General features: G+C 46.5%; 1 protein-coding gene and 1 long non-coding RNA gene across 2 annotated transcripts; one reads left to right on the top strand and one right to left on the bottom strand.

The window, feature by feature from the left end:
- Positions 1 to 9,631: 9,631 nt before the first annotated feature.
- Positions 9,632 to 19,487, bottom strand: TM4SF1 (transmembrane 4 L six family member 1). Its single transcript, XM_002716606.6, has 5 exons — positions 19,203 to 19,487; positions 17,015 to 17,104; positions 16,783 to 16,928; positions 12,169 to 12,349; positions 9,632 to 10,451 (listed from the first exon to the last, which is right to left on the bottom strand). The coding sequence occupies exons 1-5, from the start codon at positions 19,377 to 19,379 to the stop codon at positions 10,437 to 10,439; spliced, it is 609 nt and encodes a 202-aa protein (XP_002716652.1). The 5' UTR covers positions 19,380 to 19,487; the 3' UTR covers positions 9,632 to 10,436.
- A 213-nt stretch (positions 19,488 to 19,700) lies between these two features.
- On the top strand, positions 19,701 to 20,835 carry LOC138849373 (uncharacterized). Its single transcript, XR_011388150.2, has 2 exons — positions 19,701 to 19,835; positions 19,930 to 20,835. It is a non-coding gene; the product is annotated as an uncharacterized LOC138849373 (long non-coding RNA).
- The last annotated feature ends 889 nt before the right edge of the window (positions 20,836 to 21,724 follow it).

The following is a 21,724-nucleotide window of genomic DNA, read 5'->3' as shown; positions in this document are numbered from 1 at the left end:
TTCTTCAGCTTTTTGAATTTCCCCAACTGCCTACTGTACCTGTCAAACAAGGGTATGATTGTATTGTAGCTGCCTGCACATTAAAAGGAGAACCCTTAGAAAGGCCGGTGGAGACAACCACCTGCTTCTGGTGCAGGGAGACTGGGCCTTGGGAACTCTTCCTGGCATTGCTGATGGGAGGTTGGAGGTGTGGAGCCATGGCAAGGGTGGCGCTCAGGGAGGTGCCAGGAGCCTGTGTCGCTGTTGACCTGAGCCCCATTCTGCCACCTGGCACATCTCCACAGCCCTCACGCCCTGCTCAGGAGTCCTGGTGCTGTGCCCATGAACGTGGCTCTCATCATGCAAGTCGAGACTCACCATGGCCTCCGGCAGGAGGCTGCCCCAAGCCGAAGGCACGCCCTAGCGCTCAGAGGTCACCCACCCACCAGCGCTTCCCCTCTGGCCAGGGACAGCCTGAGTCACTTGCTTGCCTAGGCAGAGCCGAGCCTCTAAGACAGCGTCCAGGTGCCTGCTTCCAAGTTTAGGCTTTGCCTCCCACACCCGTAGCACATCCTCGCCAGCCATGCCGGGGCCCTTGCAGAGGTTTTTGGGAAAATAGAATTGAAGCAGAAGTCTGTTTCTGAGCCAGCGCCGTGGCTCACTAGGCTAATCCTCTGCCTGTGGCGCCGGCACACCGGGTTCTAGTCCTGGTCGGGGCACCGGATTCTGTCCCGGTTGCCCCTCTTCCAGGCCAGCTCTCTGCTGTGGCCAGGGAGTGCAGTGGAGGATGGCCCAAGTGATTGGGCCCTGCACCTGCATGGGAGACCAGGAGAAGCACCTGGCTCCTGCCTTGGGATCAGCGCGGTGCGCCGGCTGCAGCGCGCCAGCCGCGGCGGCCATTGGAGGGTGAACCAATGGCAAAGGAAGACCTTTCTCTCTGTCTCTCTCTCTCTCTGTGCACTCTGCCTGTCAAAAACAAACAAACAAACAAACAGAAGTCTGTTTCTGTTGCAAAAAAAAAAAAATACCTGAAATCTGCAGGCAGTTGCTTTGTACCACATATTCCCATGATGCTGTTGAGGACCCCTCTCATACTATCTTCCATGCCTGCATACATACACGCCCCCTGAGAAATGCATGTAGCTATTACAAATGTGACCAGGAGACCTGGCCTTACCCTAAGCTACAGATCCATGGATCCACGAAGAATCTTCTAATAGGATTCTTCTGAATCTTTCCTCTGAAATTGTGTTGTCTCTCCCCCATGCAGACCAAGTAGCTACAATACTTTCTCTTCAAAACTGTGACATTGGACATCTGGAACCCTCCTTCCCCTAAATGCAGGGAGCTGCATTGTTTAGAGGGCACGTGACATTCTCCTAGAGAACTGGAGCTGATCAACAGGGTGGAAACCCTGCATATGAATTCAGGAGCCAAAGGTCCAGAAACAGCACGTCGGTGTTCCTATCCATTGCACAGCTAACTACATGGTAGCAGCTATCTACATGGAGAGTTTTCTGCTTTCATTGTAGGCTTCTGGTTGTCACGGAAGGATTCCTGGGCACTGCATCCACCGACTGTCATTGAACGAGAGTTCAGCATATTCCCAGCTGTGTGCTTTTCTTCTCGTCCCATCCTCTGTATACCCCCTTAGCAAAGCTGTAGCTCTAGGGACTGATAAATGAAACAATTTACAAGTTTTGGGGGAAGGCATTTGGCTCAGCAGTTAAGATGCTCCCATCTCAGAGCGCCTGCCTTGGGGTCCCAGCTCTGCTCTTGATTCCAGCTTCCTGCTGATGCAGTCTGGGCACCTGAGACAGTGGTTCAAGGACTTAGGTCCTTGGGAGCCATGAAGGGGAGCCAGATTGAGTTCCTAGCTCCTGGCTTCAGACTGGCCCAGCTCCAGCTGTTGTGGGTATTTGGGGGAGTGAACCAGAGGATGGAAGACTTCTCTCTGTCTTTCTCTTTCAAATAAATAAATATTTAAAAAATAATTTGGAAGTTTGGAGTTAAACAGGTTTTTCCAACATAAGTTCTCAGTACTAGTGGAATGCTAAGGTGTGTGGTAAAACCCCAGGAAGAGGTACTGGGCATTGTCCACTATCCTAAGACTTCTGTGCAGTACAGAAAATGCTGACGAGGTCCCTGACAGAGCTACTGTCTCTGCCTCTGCTATATGTGGAAGGTGTCCCCCTCAGAAAGGTACATTGAAGGGGCCAGCACTGAGGTATAGTGGGTTAAGCCTCCACTTGCGACATTGGCATCCAATATCTCCACTGCTTTCCCAGGCCACAAGCAATGAGCCGGATCAGAAGAGGAGCAGCCAGAACATGACTACACCACAGTGTCAGCCCCAACACATACAGTTTTTGTCACTACGGGGCCCAGTGCTGTGGCGTGGTGAGCAAGGCTGCCGCCTGCAGTGCAGGCAGCCCATATGCTGCCAGTTCAAGTCCCAGCTGCTCCACTTCGAACCAGTTCTACCATGGCCTGGGAAAGTAGTGGAAAGTGGCCCAAGTCCTTGGGCCCCTGTACCCAAGTGGGAGATCTAGAAGAAGCTCCTGGCTCCTGGTTTCGGATCAGCCCAGCTCTGGCCATTGTGGCCATTTGGGGAGTGAACCAGTGGATGGAAGTCATCTTCCTCTCTCTCTGCCTCTGTCTCTCTGTAACCGTACCTTTGAAATAAAATAAATAAATCTTTAAAAAAATAGTCACTATGGTGAGACACAATCCCATAGGACTGGTGTCCTTATCAGAAGGGGAAACAGGGCCGCAAGACAGACAGTGCAGAGGGAGGACAATGCGAAGAGATGCAGGAGAAGATGCCCTCTACAAGCCAACCACTGCCTGACTTTATGGAAGCTGGGAGGGAGGCCGGGAACTGACCCTTTCCTTCAGAGGGAGAAAGACCTGCTGCTGAGACCTTGGCCTCAGACCTCCGGCCTCCAGAACCCTGTGCCAGTACGCCCAGATTGTTTTCTCTGTAAAGAGTTAGAGAATCAATGTGTCTGGGCTTTGTGAGATGTGTGGTCTTTGTCACAACTACTCAACACCATCATTATAGCAGGAAAGTAGCCAAGATAGTGTGTAAACAAATGAGCATGGCTGTGTTCTCATAAAGTTTTATGGGCAAAACAAGTAGCAGTCCAAATGTGGCCATCATGGGCCATCATTTACTGAGCCCTGGCTGGTGAGAACCCATTGTAGGCTGGGCACTGGCCAGAAGGAGCTTGGATGCAATCATGAACAGTCACAGTTACAGTCTCAGCTCTTGGGGAGCTTGGGAAATTTTTTCCTGGCCGTGTCCTCAGCACCTTATGAAAGGATAGCACACAATGGGCAGTTCATAAATAATCAGTGGGTGATTGACATTCCCTTAGGAGGGAAGACATGAGGCAAGCCTTGAGGATGCTCGCCAGTAGGAAAACTCATGAGATGCTAACCAAAGCACAAAAGAGGAAACTCCACTGGCAACTGGATGCCTTGACAAGGAACAAACATTGGTGAGTTCTCAGATGCACCAAAAGACGTCCTCAACAATGATGATAGCAAGAAAACTTCCTAAAAACCAAAAACAAGTAACAAGCCAAATATCCATCAATAGAATCACATATGAATAAACTGTAGCATTATCAATATACAAGAAAACATGGGCAAATCCCACAAATATTGGGAACCAAAGCCATCTACCAATCCCTTTCCCACAGTTTGAGCCCTGAAGACAGAAACCATAAACTGTTCCACAACTTACTGTGTCAATTAACATGATTCTATTATCCCCATACTCCTTGCTAGCATAGCTTTTCAATCCCAGAAGACTCCTGGAATTGAAATAATAAATAATAAATAACTTTATGCTTCATTATTAGGCCTCCTGATTCATTTTTTTGATAGGAAATACCAACAGCATATATCTTGAGGGTTTTCTAACCTCAAAATCCTTGACTTGCTGACCTCAAAATACTTGCCTTGCTGTCTCCACCAATCTTAGATGATGCCACAGTCTTCACCCATCTTTCTAAAACTCTCACACTGAAAGAATAACCCTAAGCCAGAATCAAAATCTCAAACTTGATCTTCTCCTTCCCCCTCCAAGATGCCACACAAAGACCTTCCCAGGCAAGTCCCCCTCTCTGCAGTGAACAGCACACTCAGAGTATCAGAAAGTTGTTCCAGAGACAGCACGCAATTCCATAGCGCTCCCTGAGAAAAATCTACACACAAAAGGAGAGTCCCTGAGGCTCAAGAGCAGGCCCGACCTATCTGCAGTGATAGAGATCTGGACTGTGGTTACTCTGTGCAGGTCGTAGTGACAGTGGGTTGTGTGCAGCCTGGGAGAGAGTGTGAGGGAATCTTCTGCTTGCTGGAAATATGCTAGAAATTCTGGTTTCACAGTGTAAATATGTACAAATTAATTGAGCTGTACATCTTTGTGTGCAATTTGCTACATGCCAAGAAGTAATGTTTTAAAAAAGTTAAAAATGTAACAGTTGTCAGCAATTAGTAAGGAGCTGACTGTGGTCTGAGAACCACTGCTGGAGGAGAAGGTGTTTGATGCGGGGGTTCAGTTGCCTCTTGGAATGCCCACATCCCATATCAGAGACCCTGTATTTGAGTCTCAGCTCTGCTTGCAATCCAGCTTCCTGCTAACACACCTGGGGGGCAGTAGATGAGTTCCTGCCATCACATGGGAGGTCTGGATGGAGTTTTGACTTTTGGCTTTGGCCTGGTCCAACTTCAGCTATTGTGGGAATTTGGGGGGTGAATCCGTGGATGGGAGATCTCTCTCCCCACCCCCTTTTGTGTGTGTGTGTGTGTGTGTCTATCTCTCTGCCTTTTTGAATAAATAAAAATAAGTAAATAATAATTTTCAAAAGAACTGAAGCAGTCAAGTGATTGTCTTAGACAATGCGGAGTTAGGTATCCCAAGATATCCCAGCCTGGATATCTTGGTTTTTCTTTCCAGTCCTTCTATGTATTGTCTGTCGTCTGACTCAGCAAAGGCCATTGCAACCAGCTCCAGCACTGCATGTGAATCAAGGGATTTGCATACATGTATCAGAGGGGGCTTGGTGAGAACTGGTAGCAAGTGGCATGCCTGAAGCAGAATCTTACAGTTGCTAGATGCAACTGATGTATGCAGAATTCTTCAAACAACACCTCTTGGGGAAACAAGAGTTTCTCCTATACAAAGCTTGGGGTGGGGGTAGGGGGCGGCGGCGCTGTGGTGTAGCAGGTAAAGCCGCCACCCGCAGTGCTGGCATCCCATATGGGCTCTGGCCCAAGACCCAGCTGCTCCACTTCCTATCCAGCTCTCTGCTATGGCCTGGGAAGGCAGTGGAGGATGGCCCAAATGCTTGGACACCTGCACCCTCTTGGGAGACCCAGAAGAAGCTTCTGGCTCATGGCTTCGGATCAGCTCAGCTCTGGCCATTGTGGGCAACTGGGAAGTCAATCAACAGATGGAAGACCTCTCTCTCTCTATCCCCGCCTCTGGCTCTCTGGAACTCTGTCTTCAAATAAATAAATCTTTAAAATAAATAAATAAGTGTAAATAATTTTTTTAAAAAAGCTTGTGTGTGAAAGGGGCCCTTTTCTCTGTTTTCAGGATTTCACCACATTCGTTGAGATTATGTCCAGAATTGTGTCTTCGTAAGTGGGAATAGGAGAGGGGGTGGTTTGGGTTCTGATCACTTGCGAGATTCATTCATCCGTGTTGTCTCATGTAACACTCGTTTGTCCTATGTAATTCCATTAAGAAAACATGTATTCTGCAAGTTCGCATGTATATGTGTGTGAGAGAGAGGAGGTGGGATGGAGAGAAGCTGGTTTCAGAAGCAACATGAAACCCAGCTCCAGAAAAACCTAGCAATCTTCTGGGACCGCAATAATGGAAGAAAGTATCTGAATTGATCAAGACTTGCACACACCAAAATATTTCATGTTAAAAGAGAAAGAAGAACAGTTTGCACTTTGTATCTGCTAAGGCACACAATCATTTCAACAGTCTAGATGAGGCCAGATCCTATAAATGTTTAACCTTCCTTTCGCATCAGAGAATTAAAATCAGGAATGTTCAAGCTGTGCCACAAAAAGCCGTGATGAAAGGCTCGTGTTCACAAGCAAAGGTGTGTCACTCCTTTCACTTTTAAAGTATAAATCATAGCTGATATTTGTAAAAATGTCACTTAGTAACCAGACTAAGAATTTCCCAAACAGAGTATTTTCAGCCTGTGGTCACCGCTGATTCACCAGCACTCCTCGCACCTGACTGCGGTGTAATCACTCTCCAGTGTTGACCACAGAGTGAGGCCCCTGTCCTAGCACAGGAACAATGCTTCTCTCAGGCAGCCCGGGGGTTTAGACTAGGGACTCCTCCCTTAGTGCTTCTAGGACTCATTCTCCTTCTCGTTCCTGAACTCTTCTGTGTGTATTGTGGAAACTTCAGAAAGTACAGATAAGCAAAATGAATCAAGGCAAAAATCATCTAGAATCTGATAAAAATTATTTTTAATATATTTGGAATATATATGTGTGTGTGTAGAATATATGTATGCATATACTATATATATACAATTCATCTTTTCTCTGTTTCAAGACTTTTTCAGGTAATGTGTGGTCCTTATCACTTATTTATTTTTTTTTTAAAGATGATTTATTTGAACATCAGAGTTACAGAGAGAGGGAGATACAGATCTTCCATCTTCCCAGAACATCAGAGTTAGAGAGAGAGGGAGACACACACACACACACACACACACACAGATCTTTCATCTCCCCAGAAGGCCACAACAGCTAGGGCTGGGCCAGGCCAAAGCCAGGAGCCAGGAGCTTCATCTGGGCCTCCCACATGGGTACAGAGGCCCAAGAGCTGGGGCCATCTTCCATTGCTTTTCCCAGGCTGTTAGCAGGGAGCTGGATTGGAAGTGGAGCAGCCAGGACACTATGAACCAGCATCCATATGGGATGCCAGCAATGCAGGTGGCGGCTTAACCTGCTTTGCCTCAATGCTGACCCCTGGTCCCTATCGTTTAGCCTGATTTAATGGCCCTTTTTCATCTTATTGTACTGACTACATTTTCTCAAACCAATTTCTTGTTGTCAGGTATTGCGGTTCTTGTCATTTTTCTTGGTGTTATAAACAACATTCCCGAAATTATCCCTGTAAGTTGAACCACGGTGTGTTTCCTTGATGATTCTCTGGAAATAAATTTCTAAAAGTAAAAATGCCAGGTTAAAAAGGATGTAAAGACTTTCTGGATTATTGCTATCTATCACCCAAAAGCGTTTCTGAAAAGTTACCTTAAATCTCAGGTCACAGGAAGTGTAGTCAAAGGGCCCGCCTATGCTCAAGACACTCAAATCGTGGTCACAGTGACAGCCAACCCCACTCCCTGTGATTTCACTGCATGCAGTGGTTGTGGGTAAGCTTGGTAACCAGGGTGAGCTGCCACTCACACAAATGTGACTCAGATTCTGCAGGGATTTTTGTTGTCTTCACGTTGCCAGGTAATAGTGAGCTGTTTCGGCAGACCGCCCGAGGGAGTTTCCAGCCAACTTGAGAAGTTGAGAATGTCTCAGACCCAAAACGCAGGCTATAAACAGAGCTTAACACGCATGCGGCATAACTTGTGCAAGCTGCTCCCTCTGGCGACGGCATGTCTTTTATTAAGGAATTTACAGATGAACGAGGGCAACTTGGAGTCACTCAGATTTGGGATCTGCAACAGGAATGACTGAGAGGCACAGGAGCCCCGGGAACCCCCAGGAGGTGGGGGGCTTGTCCGGGTGCAGTGTGGGATGGTGAGAAGCCTCCAGTCCCTGGGCAGCAGGCAGAGGAGAGGAGCAGGAAAAGCATGGGTTTCATGGATTTGAATCTCAGCTTTGTCATTTGATAGAGCTGTGGCCTTGGGCAGGCACCTCAACCTCTCTTGGAGCTTTGACTCAAGGAAATGGAGACGAACACCTGCTTCCAGGGCGGTGGAGAGATCTCACTGATATAACCCTCACTGCAATAACTGAGGGACTTGGTAACTATGGTTAATAACTATTATTGCCATTTTCTTTGAGGATCGATCTAGGGGAAAATGTGCTGATGACAGATGGTTCTGGCTTTGTTGATTCCTCTATGGCAGGGGACCTTAACCTGCTGGCCTAGAACTCCAGAGACCTGTGGGTAGATATGCAAGGGGGGGGGTTGTTAGACCCTGAAGGAAAAAGATGATTTTTTACTAATATTTAACCAGAATTTAGTATTTTTAGCACCGTATGGACCAAGATAGCATAAGCAATACTGAGCATACTTTGATCTATAAAACAAATTTATACATTTTTATATCAAATTAAAACTGCTGCAGTTTTATCAAAATTTAACATCAGTTGAAATTTCAGAAGTGCAACAGTACTTAGAGGTCATTCAACCGTTGGTAGAACACAGGTGATCGCTGTCTTTCTGTCTGCAGATGTCAGGGTTGCTCAATAAAAATGACAGGAGGTTGGTCCAGTGTTGTGGCGCAGAGGGTTAAGCCACTGACTGCAACACCAGCGTCCCACATAAGCACCGGTTTGAGTGCTGGCTGCTACACTCCCAGTGCAGCCCCCTGCTAATGGCCTGGGAAAGTAGAGGAAGATGGTCCAAGTGCTTGTCCCCCTGCCACTCACATAGGAGATCTGGATGAAGTTCCAGGCTCTTGGCTTCAGCCTGGCCCAGCTCTGGCTGTTGTGGCCATCTGGGAATGAACCAGTGGATAGAAGATCTGTCTCTCTGTCTCTCCCTCTTTCTCTATAACTCTATGTTTCCAATCAAATAACTTTCTAAAGAAAATTACAGGAGGCCAGTGTTCTGGATCAGCTCCTACACTAGCCCTGAACAGATTCAGCTAAAATTCAAGATGGAGTTTCTCACGCTAAAGTTCCATCTCCCCAGGCTGAAACTAAGCTCTTTATCTGACCTGAAGAATCAGGGTTAGCAAAATAACAGCCAAGTTTCCCAAACAGGCCAGTTTCAGTTGGCATGATCATGAAGTTTCCTGTTTAATCCTTACACAAAAAAAAACTAACCTGGAGTAATCTGATTTTAACCAATCAGTTCTTTTCTATTGTTCTATCTGCTATTAAGGAATTTCCCTGTCCCCACGTAATAAGGAAAGAAACTTTGAAATGAGCAATCCACTTTTTGCTTTGTTGGCTTGTTCTTGCTTTGTTGAACCCTTTTCTGTCTATTGAACCAATCCCTGCTGCACAGCTCATCAGAGCACTTATTCTATTTTAGGGACTGGAGTGTTACCCAACTGTTTGTTACCTTGCTCTCCTGTTGCTCAGGGAAAACATTTCTGTCAACAATGCCCAGCAGGTTGGGGGGGTCTTGAACTTGAGAGAAACTAGGTCACCAGGGGAGGAGTGAGACTTCTGCTCCCATCCCCAGGAGCACCTGCTGGGGCATCCAGCAGCGGGGAAAGGTGCCCAGAGCAGTGAGGACTCCTCGCGACCACAGTGACAATTCTATGCAGCAGAGGAGGTAGACGAGGGGCAGCATGAGGACGAGGAAGTGGGACGAAGAAATCAGGAGGCACGGAGCCCTTAGTCACAGGAGAAAACACAGGAAGAACAGGAGGAAAGTCAATCTAGGAAAGCTGAATAAGCAACAATCAAATGGTAGCAAACACTTTATTTTGTCATAAAAAAGAGTTTTAGGGGCATTTCTTTCTGATCTTCCCCACCCTCACCATGATGTTGATCAACTGCTTTATTCCGTCTCCCAGTTTCGTCCTTGTCCGATTCTCCTGGCCTTTCTCTTTGAAAACTCATGACCCACAGTACTCGTCTTTGAAGGATAAAAATCTTCCCGCATGTCAGGAAGACTTAGGACCTGGCAGCAGCCGCAGCAGCGGGTAGCGTCGTCGCGAGTTTCCGTTCACGCGTTTGGGCTGCAGCATTCCTGATGAGTCCCCCACCCTGGGCCTCTCCCAGAACACAAAGCACTTGGAAAGGCCTCTCGTTGCAGGTTTCAGGCACACACATGGGAAACATCATGTAAACAGTGAACAAAAAACCTCATCTTTTCGGGTGCTTGGCATTTTCTCCTCGCTCTCACAAAAAGCAAGTAGGCGTCTTTCATTTTCACAATCCATGCACGTATGTACAGCAGTAATTGGGAGGTGACTCTGATCTGGCGCGGTACGGGGTTGATTGACCTCAGATAGGCCGAGGGCCATTACTCAGTCTGTGCACTACTCTCAGAGTGGGGTTTGTTTTCTCACTCCTTGAAAAACAGGACTGTTGACTGAGTTCACTTACTGACCTCATATGATGAAGTCAGTCCTTATCCACCTTTATAAAAGTAGACTATGTGGAATATGATACACCAATACGAAGTTTTACAAATTAATACAAGTAAAATATATAAATTACAATGAAATAGAGGAAGGTTGTGGTTTTGTCCTCGGGCGGCGGCTCTTTTAGCAGTCATATTGCTGTAAGGAGAATGCAGTGTGTATTAGGTTATGCTCAGGACAAACAATGATGCCATTTCTGTCCTTTAAATTCCTGTTTTAAGCAAACATTAGGCAGAGTGATCTCAACTTCAGCTGAGCATTAGCCAACCACAGCTAGGGCTTCGACAATGCTCCAGCAATGTCTCCTAAACAGACCAGAGCTATTGTCCTTCCCCAGTCAAAGCTGCTGAAAGAGCCCACAGAAACTTCAGAGTAGCCGGCAGAGCCATGGGAGCGTCACCTGGCTTTGGGCTCATTGTGGGTAACCTTTCCAGTTAAATGCTACCAAATTATGGACTCAGTTCTTCTGCCCTCTGAGAGCACCTTTTGTCTCCTAACAAAAGTCCCTGATCCTCCGTTCAGTGTCTGGGAAGAAACTACCCCACAGTGACTCAGGTGCGGACACACTGTCTTTTCTCCCCAGCGCAGCGCCACTCCCTGACAAATCACTTTGGCTGTTTTGCTCACTGATTTTTTGCCTGTCTGCAAAATGCACCAGCAACCAAGTCCAGTGAGGGCTCTGCCTTGTATGAAATCCAAGGCTAAAGATAGATTGTGTTATAGCAATCCAGAGAGAATTCTTCTCGGTCCCTCCCCAACCATGTAGCCTGAAAATAGCCCTAGGCTGGAGGTTTCCTGCTTGGTATTTTTTCTTGGAAATTTGGCAGGATCCCAAAGAAATGATTAATCTGACTGTGCTTGCCTGAGAAGGAAAACCAGATTTTTATTTTAGGTTCCCCTGAAAAATTATAGAAAGTTTCCATTTAATTCCAGCAAAGTTTTTCATGGTAGCAACTTGTAGTTTTCGTTAGATTTCTTTCTTATTTTAAAAAGAAAGTTAAGAGAACTGGAACCTTTGGAATAAATGATTGGAAAACATAAATGAAGTAAGTTTCTGGTTACTTAATCCTATTTTACAGAAGACATAAAACAATTCCCCCCAAATTAGACCAAGGTTGGACTTCCATCAATTCAATAATACATAGCATTTAGAAGGATATAGAAGCAAGAACTTGCCCTCTACGAACAAATGCATATTTCTCCCCAAAATCATATCCTCAGGAAACAAGTGCTTCCTGGTTTTCTTTCACAGTGAAAGGCTTTTCATGAGCTGCTATTCAAAGACTACTAGTGATTGCCCAGGCTCACTTAGGCATTTTTTGTGACTCCTTATTAGGGAGGAACTGTAGAGAATCCAACAGACCAGCAAGTGTAGCACACAGGCTAAGAGCAGGAGCACTGGCGTACAATGACCCAGGGATGGAAGCCTATTACTTCCTTATGAGGTCGTCTCAGATGTATCGCTGAATCTGAGCCACAGTCTCAGAAAAGTGAGTGCAGCACCGTGCCTGATGCAAAGCATGCTGGCCGATGTTGGACACAGGAGAGCCAGCCAGGAGAGGACTTGGAATTTGTGGGGAGTGAAAAGGGCATGGATTTTATCCTGAAGGCTGCCCTGCATGTACAGGCAGCTTGTTCCTCTGGACATAGAGCCCACCACAAAGAAACACTATAACACAGTGACCGTGAGGCTCAAGGGAGATTCTCCCTGGGAGCCAAACAATGCTATAGATGTGTTTGCACAAAGGAATAAAGGTTAGTCTGGCAGGCATGGTTGGGTTTGCCTTTTTCTCTGTGATGAGAAGAATGGTGCATTCCGGCACTCATCTACCTTAGGGCCTGGCTAGCTTCTTACCTGTTGGCGAGAGCAGCAATAGCCACAGATGCCTCCAAGCACCCCATTTATGACTTGAATGAGACACAAGATGAATTCAATTCCACCAAGAGCCAAGAGGATGGAAAACAGAGTCACGTTCCACTCCACAATGTGCTTGGGTTCAACGCACTGGGACCACGTGGAAGTGTCCAGAAGGTACCTGTGGGTAAAAAGAGCCACTTCTGAAGGTGACCACAGCTGATGTGGTGGGTTTTCACTCAGGAAAAAAGGAATGCATCAACTCAAGACCCTTGACCAGATTCTCCCAATGCTTGTCATTCCACAAAACAGACACACTTGGTCCAGATCTTATCACAATAAAAATACAAAATTAAAACCATTTTTTTACTTCTAATTTAAGATACTGTGGTTGGAAATCTTTATAATGATGCTTATACCCACTAAAAGTTATATGCATTCTTCTAAACAAAAATTAAAACATAAATCTGGCTTTATGATATGTTTAAAGCTGAAGTAAAATTCATGCATGTACTTGAGAGTGAACTCAGAGCAGATGTGGAAACACAAAAATGACGCATGTGTTAAGGTAGGAGAAGGGTAAGTGATTTCTTTACTCTTTCCCAATTTCATTATTGCTTAATTGTCATCTGTGTGAGAGGGAGGACTTGGTAATCAATACTGAGTAAATAGTTATTTAGAAAACATGATCTTTTTACATTAGTATTTTTGGAATTTTAAGGTATTAACTAAATAGTTTTAATTAAACTTAATTTGGAGGTAGGTGTCGTGGTGCAGTGGGTTAAGCCACCATTTGGGATGCCCACATCCCCTCTCAGAGTGCTGGGGATTCAGTTCCACTTCCCATCCAGCTTCTTACTAATGTGCACCCTGGGAGGCGGCAGATCAAGTCTCAAATATGTGGGTCCCTGACACCCACGTGGAAAACACAAATTGAGTTCCGGGTTCCTGGCTTCTGCCTGGCCCAGTCCCGGCTGTTGCAGATATTTGAGGAGTGAACTAGAGAAAAAAAGTAATCTCTCTCCCTACTTCTCTTTCTCTCACACACACACACTCTCTCTCTTCCTCCCTCCCTCTCTCTCTCTCTTCCTCTCTCTTTCACACACACACATATTATCTCTCTCTCCCTGTGCCTCACACTTGCTCTTCCTTTCAAGTAAATAAAAATAAATTAACTCTAAAACTCAACTGTTACTTTTGAAAGTTATCCAAATTCTGACAAGTTCAAATACTAGAGTTTTTCAACTGAGACTTTTGAGAACAAAATTATTTTTTGCTTATAAGAAATAAGTTACTTTGCAACATGGAGCACAGGGATCAACCACAACTAATTTAAGATGCCTCTTCTTTACGTTCATAATGCTGTGCCCATACATCTATAATGGGAAGTAGCACACTGCATTTACTCAGAAAACAAAGATTGTCAAGCACTCCAGGTGCGTTCAACACTGAGCCGGAGCTGGGCATATAATGGTGAACAAGGCATGGACTGTTCTGGAAGGGCGTCGCATTGAAGGTAAGAGATGAGTAATAGTCAAACTCAATGCAACAGGTACTCTGATAGGGTAAATAAAGCATGGAAGGACCACTGAGGAAGGGCACCTAACGCAGTCCAGAGAGTACCTGCTAAGGTATCCACAGAGGTAGGAACCAGACCTACTTATCACTGTACATTAGTCCCTAGGACAGCATGTGGCACATAGCAGGTACTCCACACATTTTAAATGTGGTTCACTGACATCACTTTGTGAAATGTCAGCAAACTACACTGGGGGCACATCTGACTATATACCCGAGTTAGATTTCTAAATACTTGGGTATTTTTTTTCAATCAGGAAAAATTCGACCTTTGATTACTCTTCTAGAATTTCAGTCTTTGCTACATCATAGACTGTTTGGATTTTTAAGGAGATAGGATTCAATCAGGTGGGAAAATCAAGAATTGACCGAATTCCACAAAGAGGGCTAGTATAATTCTTTCCTTATCACTTTTTCCTGCCACAGCAGAACAAAGGGGCTTGGAATTAGACACCTAACTTTAGAATGGTTCATTCAGCCAATCAGAAATTCCATTTGTTGACTAAAAAAAGCAAAGATTCTCTCATGGCCCTGTGTTTCTGCAGGTTTGTGGAATAAAAATCAGTGTTCTCAGGTCACAATGCAAAAAAAAAAAAAAAAAAAAAAAAAAGTTCTTTGTCTTCATTTGGCTACCAGGCAACAAACCTGTAGCTTCTGGCTGTTAGTTATTCCCCATATGGAAACCCCTGGAGAGGGTCACATGAAGAATCATATTTAAAAGAAGAGGAAGGTTTCTTGCAGAAGCTAGAGTGGTCATTAAGAGGGACATACAACCTAAGAATTGCAAAATAAATAAATAAATACATAAATAAAAACATACATTTAAGGATACTCCGACCTGTCCTTGCTAGTCTACCAGCATAAGCCATGACTTTGGAGAGTAGGCTCCTGCAATGATTGCATATGCTTGTGCATACACAAATAACACGTGACTGCTAGTACATTCAACGTGTTCAGAACAAATATGAATCATCATAGAGAACAATTTTGAACATCGAACTCCCACGAGAGTCTTCCTTCCAATGCTGCTGCTGGGCCGTGCTCCTTGTAAGGCAGCAGACCATATTACCACTAGCAGGGGTGGCGTTCCCAAGGCCTCAGCCTCTGGGGGAGCATTCTCATGTATTACCTCAGTAATCCTCATGACGTCTGCCATCCGCTTTTGACAGATAAAATAACTGAGACGAAAGAGCGGTCACTTCATGTTTTCCTGTTTTCAGAGAGCAGGTACAGAGGCGGAATGCCAAGCTCATGATCTCATGAATATGCTTATATACATACACAATCCTCTTCATAAGATGCTATACAATTCATAGGGATAAACACGCTTACTCTTGATAGCAGAAGAGCAATTGAAATTATTGTCTCTCTCTCTGCCTCTCCTCTCCCTGTGTAACTCTGACATTCAAGTAAAATAAATACATCTTTTTAAAAAAAAGAAATTATTGTCACTTATAAATCTTAAAGTTTTCAGATGTCAACTTCAAAAAGCAAATAAGGAAGAGGTAAACTTAGAATCGACGCCCACCCAAAAACACATGTCATTCATTCATCACCACATATATCAGTGTCCATGCAAACTTTCTGTTTCTATTCTTTTCTCGGTGAGAAAAGAAGTAAATATCAACAGAAAGCAAAGAAACCCCTTAGATTACCCCGATGTTAAAGTTGTGACTAATATCATCTTCATATAGCCCAATAGCTTTAAATAAAGACTGCTCTGCAGGGCCCGCATTATGGTGTAGCTGATAAAGCTGCTGCCTGTGATGCTGCCATCCCATATGGGTGCCTGGTTCATTTCCTGGCTGCTCCACTTCTGATCCAGTTCCCTGCTAATGACCTGGAAAATCAGAAGAAGATGGCCCCAGTGCTTGGGCCTCTGCACCCACGTTGGGGACCCAGATGCAGCTCCTGTTTCTCACCTTGGCCTGGACCAGCCACAGCTGTTGCAGCCATCTGAGGTGTGAAGCGGCAGATAGAAGAGCTTTCTCTACTTGTCCCTTCCTCTCTCTCTGTAACTCTGCCTTTCAAATAAACAGAATAACTCCTTTAAAAAAAAGACTGCATGCGGGGCTGGTGCTGTGGCCTGACAGATAAAGCCATGGCCTGCTGTGCCAGCATCCCATATGGGCACCGGTTTGAGTCCCGGATACTCCACTTTTGATCCAGCTCTCTGCTCTGGCCTGGGAGGGCACTGGAAGATGGCCCAAGTCCTTGGGCCCCTGCACCCACACGGGAGACCTGAAAAAATCTCCTGGCTGCTGGCTTCCGATTGGTGCAGCTCCAGCCATTGGGACCAACTCAGGGAATGAACCAGTGGATGGAAGACCTCTCTCTCTCTCTCTCTCTCTCTCTCTCTCTCTCTCTCTGCCTCTGCTTCTCTGTAGCTCTGTCTTTCAAATAAATAAATAAATAAATCTAAAAAAAAAAAAGACTGCATGGACAAAGTTCTTAAGTTTTCTATGTATATGGAGGTGGGGTATGATTTGTCCAAGATTTTGACTAAAATTCATATAGTTGACATCCTTATATAAGGATCCTATAATGCTTTCGTTTAAAACAGTAAAATGGATTACATTGAACCAGCCAATTTTTCTGGTTTCACATATAAATGACCTGAGTACGAACTACAGTTAGATTGCCTAGACTCAAATCCTGATTGCTGCTTCCTAGTCATGTGACCTTGGACAAGCTACTTCATCTCTTTATGCCTCCCCTTCCTTGTCTGTAAATTAGGAGTTTCAGTGGAAGTCATTCATAGGGCTATTATGAGGACTTAATATTATGTCTATTATGCCATAAAGGCTATTATGAGGAATCAGTGAATCTATTGGAAGCACTTAAAGCTTGTCCACATCAGGGACTGGCCGTCCATCCCTGGGCACCTATTGTTCAAATAGTGCCTGAGTCAGGGTGAGTCAGTACTGGCTGGCTGGCCGGAAGATGGATGGCCGGAGGTCTGTTCAGTTTGATGGGGTTCCCACCACACACATGTCCGCATAGGAACGCGTGACCAGGCAAGGAGCAATTACGTACTGTCCCTCAGTGCTGGCGAAGGTGTAGTTCCACTGGCCAAGGGAATTAAGACATCTTGGTCCTTCTGCCAAGCCCAGCGCTGCCACAATGATGCAGTAGCCAGACCCAAGGATTCCGATGACAGCTACCAGTCCAGAAGAAAGCATCTAGGGAGGAAGAGTCGAGACGTGAGCCGCAGAGGCTGTGGCTGCTTCTCGGGCGTCACTTTCCCCACCGGGGCAAGAGGACCTACCGCGCATCTCTTGCCACAGTTTTCGTGTCCGCAGCAGCCACAGCAATCATCCTCTTCCAGCCCAATGAAGACAAACGCTGGCAGGAGTATCTGGTCAGGAGACAAGCAAGCTCAAGTCATTGTTCCTCTGCAGCTTGAGTGTCTTCCCCGCCCACCAGAAAGCTTTTATTTAAGGTATACAAATTTCGTGCATTTCATGAATGCAGCGTTAGGAACATAGCCATTCTTCCCTCTGTATCCACCCTCCCACCTGCACTTCCACCCTTCTTCCTCCTCCCTCTCTTATTCCAATTCTTAGTTTTTACTGAGGTCTATTTTTCAATGAACTTTATACACATAAGATTAACTCTACACTAAACCCAGAGTTCAACAAACTGTTTGGAAAAAAAAAAAAAAACAAAGAACAAAACTGTTCCTCAACAGTAGAGACAAGGGCTGTTCTAAGTCACTGCATCTCTTTTTTTTTTTTTTTTTAAGATTTAACATTTTTTTAAAGATTTATTTTATTTATTTGAAAGACAGAGCTACAGCCAGAGCTACAGCCAGAGAGAGAAAGAAAGAGAGAGAGAGAGGCCCTCCACCAGTCGGCCCACCCCCCAGACTGCCACAACGGCCGGAGCCACGCGGATAAGAAGCCAGGAGCCAGGAGCCAAGAGCCTCCCCTGGACTCCCCATGCGGGCACAGAAGCCCAAGGACCCGGGCCATCCTCCACCACCACCCCAGGCCACAGAAGAGAGCTGGATCGGAAGAGGAGCAGCAGGGACCAGAACCGGCACCCACAGGAATACCGGTGCCTCAGGCCAGGGCCCCAGCACGCTGCGCCACAGCACCAGTCCCAAAGTCACTGCATCTCAAAGTGTGTAACTGAGTATCTTTTGATAAACAAAAATGCTTGTTTCTCATGGTGTTCACTGGCTTTGATTAGGTTGACTGAGTAGCTCAAACAATTTAAAACTCTGGGCGGGGGCGGAGGGAACCCCTCTGAACACTGTGAAGTGTCAAAGCTTTCCTTAGGGCCAGGATATAGAAGGGGAGGGGTAAAGAATTATTTATAAATGTGTTTATTCCATAAGAATTTATACCATAGTCCCAGACACAATCTCTGCTTTGGAACTGGTAAGCCCTATCGCTAAAACTGATGCATCTCATCAAATGCAGAAGATACCAACAAGTCTTTAATAGACTAACTGAAACTTTCGTGTAAGTGGGAGATTTTAAGGCTCCTTTGAAGAGTAGTTTAAGCTTAACCGTAAAGTTCTTTAAGAATGAGAAGTCTGAAATACTTTAAGTGCGAGATCACAGGTGATTTACCCAAGTGCGATGTTGTAGAGACAAATGATTATGTTACTTGATAACAACGCTGAAACTCAAAAAGAGCTTTGCTGTGCCACAATTAGTGTATTGGACTCAAATACTTTAATATCTTTTAGTTGACTAAGAAAAAATATCCTGTATGGTATTAATGCCATAAAATTTGCCGTTAAAATTCTTCATCTTAACGTTTTAAAGTTGCAAACTTAAGTTTCCCCACATTCTTCCCATGCTGTGGTTGAAGCTAATACTCTCAGCTCCCAGGTTACCAGGCGAATTCCTCCCACTTCAGTTAAAAACAAACTTTGGAAAAAACAACACATTCCACTCTTAGCTTCAGATATCGATCGGCTGCTAACCGTAGGGTTTTTCTTGCAACACCACACCCCAGCATTACATAAAGGAGAACGCTTTATAATTTTTTTAAAAACAGCAGTGCACTCAACAATTCATTGTTTCCCACTGTTACAGATGCCTGGGAATAAAAACCAGAGAACTTGGATCTAAGACTGCTGACACCAGCTGACCCCTCCCAGGTCCCCAGAGCAAACAATAACTGATACTCCAGCACCAGAAACTCTCAAATCTGCCCTAAAAGCTGATCTCTATTTGCTAGTCATAAAGTAAAAGCTCACTAAACAGGCAGTTCACTTTTAGTTAAAAGAGGATTTTGTAAAATAACGTCTCATACAATTAATGTACCAAATATCAGCTTGCGTCTAATCTGCTTTCAAAAGAAAGAACAGCCAAAATTTTGAAAAGTCGCTGTTTTCGGAACCAGGCATTACCTTAAACTTTCCACGAAAACGCATAAGGAAGACATCTAGTTAGCAGGAGAGGGTCTTTCTAAGGGTGTGAGAATTCTGAACGACTTACCAGCAAGCCCCCTCCAAGGATGCCCGCAAAGAACCACACGAAGCGGCTGAGGTGGTTTTCGGAGGCGTACTTGGTTTCGCCATTGGGAAAGTAAAGCAAGATGTTAGCTACGATGCTGAGGACGGCGAGCCACACCAGGGAATGTCCGATGCCTCGCGCGCACTTGCCGTAGCACATGGTGGCGTCCCGGCGGCCAAGAGCTTCTCCCTCCCGTCTGTCTGCGGGTCAGTGATGCCCTGGGTCAGATGAGTGTGTGCTCAAGCGTGGAGACAGCAAAAGCAGTTCCCAGCCCATTCCTGCCACCTCTTAAATACTGCCAGTTCTGAGTCACTGGGTGGATGAGGTACTTGGCTTTCATTGGTCCTGGTGGCAGGCTCCGGTGGGGGTGGGGGTGGATGTCCCGCCCTCCCAGTGCAAACCCTGGGACAAGCGAAACCAGGGGCAGGATGTGAGAAGCGGCCTCAGTCACAGGCAACAGAGAAAATGATTAATCCTCAACAAGGAATTCACTGTGCAACTCCTTCCCAGCACAGGGAACCGCCGGCAAAGTCTACCTCTGTGTCCATGGCACCCCCGGCATGAAGCTTCAGAAATAGCAGGCTGGGATCCTGTAACCGGTTGGATGGCTTCCAGGTCTGGGGCTCTGTGTTTTTCACTTCTACCTCTGCCTTGATTTAATTTGCCACCGGGAGCAAGTTTCCTGAGCTCTGAGCTCCGTGTCTTACAGAGGAGGTGTCGGAGCTGTCACCTGCAGACTTGAGGAGGCAACTGGGCAAGTTCCTGAACAGCCTTCTCTCATCTGCCGAGGCAAGCTCCTCGGGACTGATCCTGCCGGCCAGCCTCCCTGGACGTCTGTCTCCAAAACAAACCTGCACCTCGGCCAAGTTGGCCTCGGAGACACAGGGGCCACAGGCACTTCTTGAACCTGGAGATTGCTGTCTGGGAAAGCAATGCCTGGGACGGAGGAGGAGGGCCTAAAGTAAAGCATGCGACAAGGATTTTAAAAAGAAGAGGGAGAGGAAGCAGTGGGAGAAGAAAGGAAAGAGGAAGGAGGGAAAGAAGTAAGGAAGGAGGGAGATGGGGCAGGGAGGAGGCAGAGAAGGGAGGAGGCAGGGAGAGTGAGAGGGAGGAAGGAACGAAGGAAGGGACAAGAGAAGGGAGCTTGGCAATCCCAGTGAAGAAACAGCCTGAGAGACCCTGGAAGGAGGAGGAGAGTCCCAACCCACTGATCATGGCACAGAGGTGGGCAGGAGGCTCCCCAGCCCTGTGGCCCAGAGGGTTAAGCTGCCACTAGCAACACCAGTATTTCATATGAGCGCCAGTTCAAGTCCCAGCTGCTCTGCATCCACCTTCCTGCTAGTGTGCCTGGGAAAGCCGCAGCAGATAACCCAAGTGCTTGGGCCCCTGCCACCCATGTAGGAGAGCAGTATAGAGTTCCTGACTCCTGAGTCCAGCCTGGCTCAGTCCTGGCTGTTGTGGCCATTGAGGGAGTGGACCAGTGGATAGAAGGCTTCTCTTTCTTTCTCTCTCTCTCTCTCTCTCTCCCTCTCTGTGTGTGTCCATGCTTCTTTCTCAGTCATTCTGCTCTTCAAGTAAATAAATAAATCAATCTGTTAAAAAAAAAAAAAATAAAGGCATGACCAGAGGGTCTACCTAACCAGCACCCAAGACCAGCTTTCCTGGGATCCCCCTATGAAAGCAGAGAAAGTCTCACTTTGCAGAGGGGTTACCTTGCAGAAGGATGGTTTGGATGCTGAAAAAGTCAGCCCTTGCATAGCATGCTGCACCAGCCAGCTGGATGGCGGGGGGCGGGGGCAGGCGGGGATAACAGGACAGCCAGGTGGGGCCAAGAGCCCAGTCACCAGAGGGAAAAGGCCATGGGGAGTTCTTGGTTCACAAGAGGAGGGTGAGCAGGACTGAGCCAGAGTCAGAAGGACTTGCTCTAAAGCTAGATGATGGATCACAAATCAGAATTGAGGAGGCCAGGCAGGGATGTGGGATCTGGCTGGGAGGAGAGCCCAAGAGGAGGTGTGGCCAGATGCAGCCGCCATCCAGAAGGGCCTGAGGCCAGTGGGGACTACACTGCAGGCAAGGGAGGCCTGGGACCGCGCCCACCTGCTCAGGTGGAGGTAGGTGAGTCTTTGTTAGAACATCACACCTCACCACCAAGCATCTGACAACAGGGCCCATGTGCCTTGTTACTATGTGTTCTGCTTGGAGACAGGCGTCCACAGGGAACAGGGCCTGGAGGGACAAGCCTGTGAATGAGGGGCTCCCTTGTAGTGCCCAAGTGGGGAAAGCGACCCTTGGCTGACTCTGCTACAAAGGCTCAAATCCTCTTCCTTCCTCTCTCTCGCCCGTTCCTGCAGACAGCCCATCAGGGAGCAGGGCGCAAGGGAGTTTGCGAACAGGAAGTCAGAAGAAAGAGCCCCTCGCGGCTGTTTTCCAGGCTCGTGGACTCGGGCAAGTCACACGATCCAGGACCCTCCAGAAAGCATGGGCAGGCCCAGACAAGACTCACT

The sequence above is a fragment of the Oryctolagus cuniculus genome, chromosome 4, assembly GCF_051225735.1.
Source record: "Oryctolagus cuniculus isolate XC-2025 breed Fujian yellow rabbit chromosome 4, ASM5122573v1, whole genome shotgun sequence".
NCBI classification, from domain to species: Eukaryota; Metazoa; Chordata; class Mammalia; order Lagomorpha; family Leporidae; genus Oryctolagus; species Oryctolagus cuniculus.
This window is presented reverse-complemented; position numbering and strand designations above follow the sequence as displayed.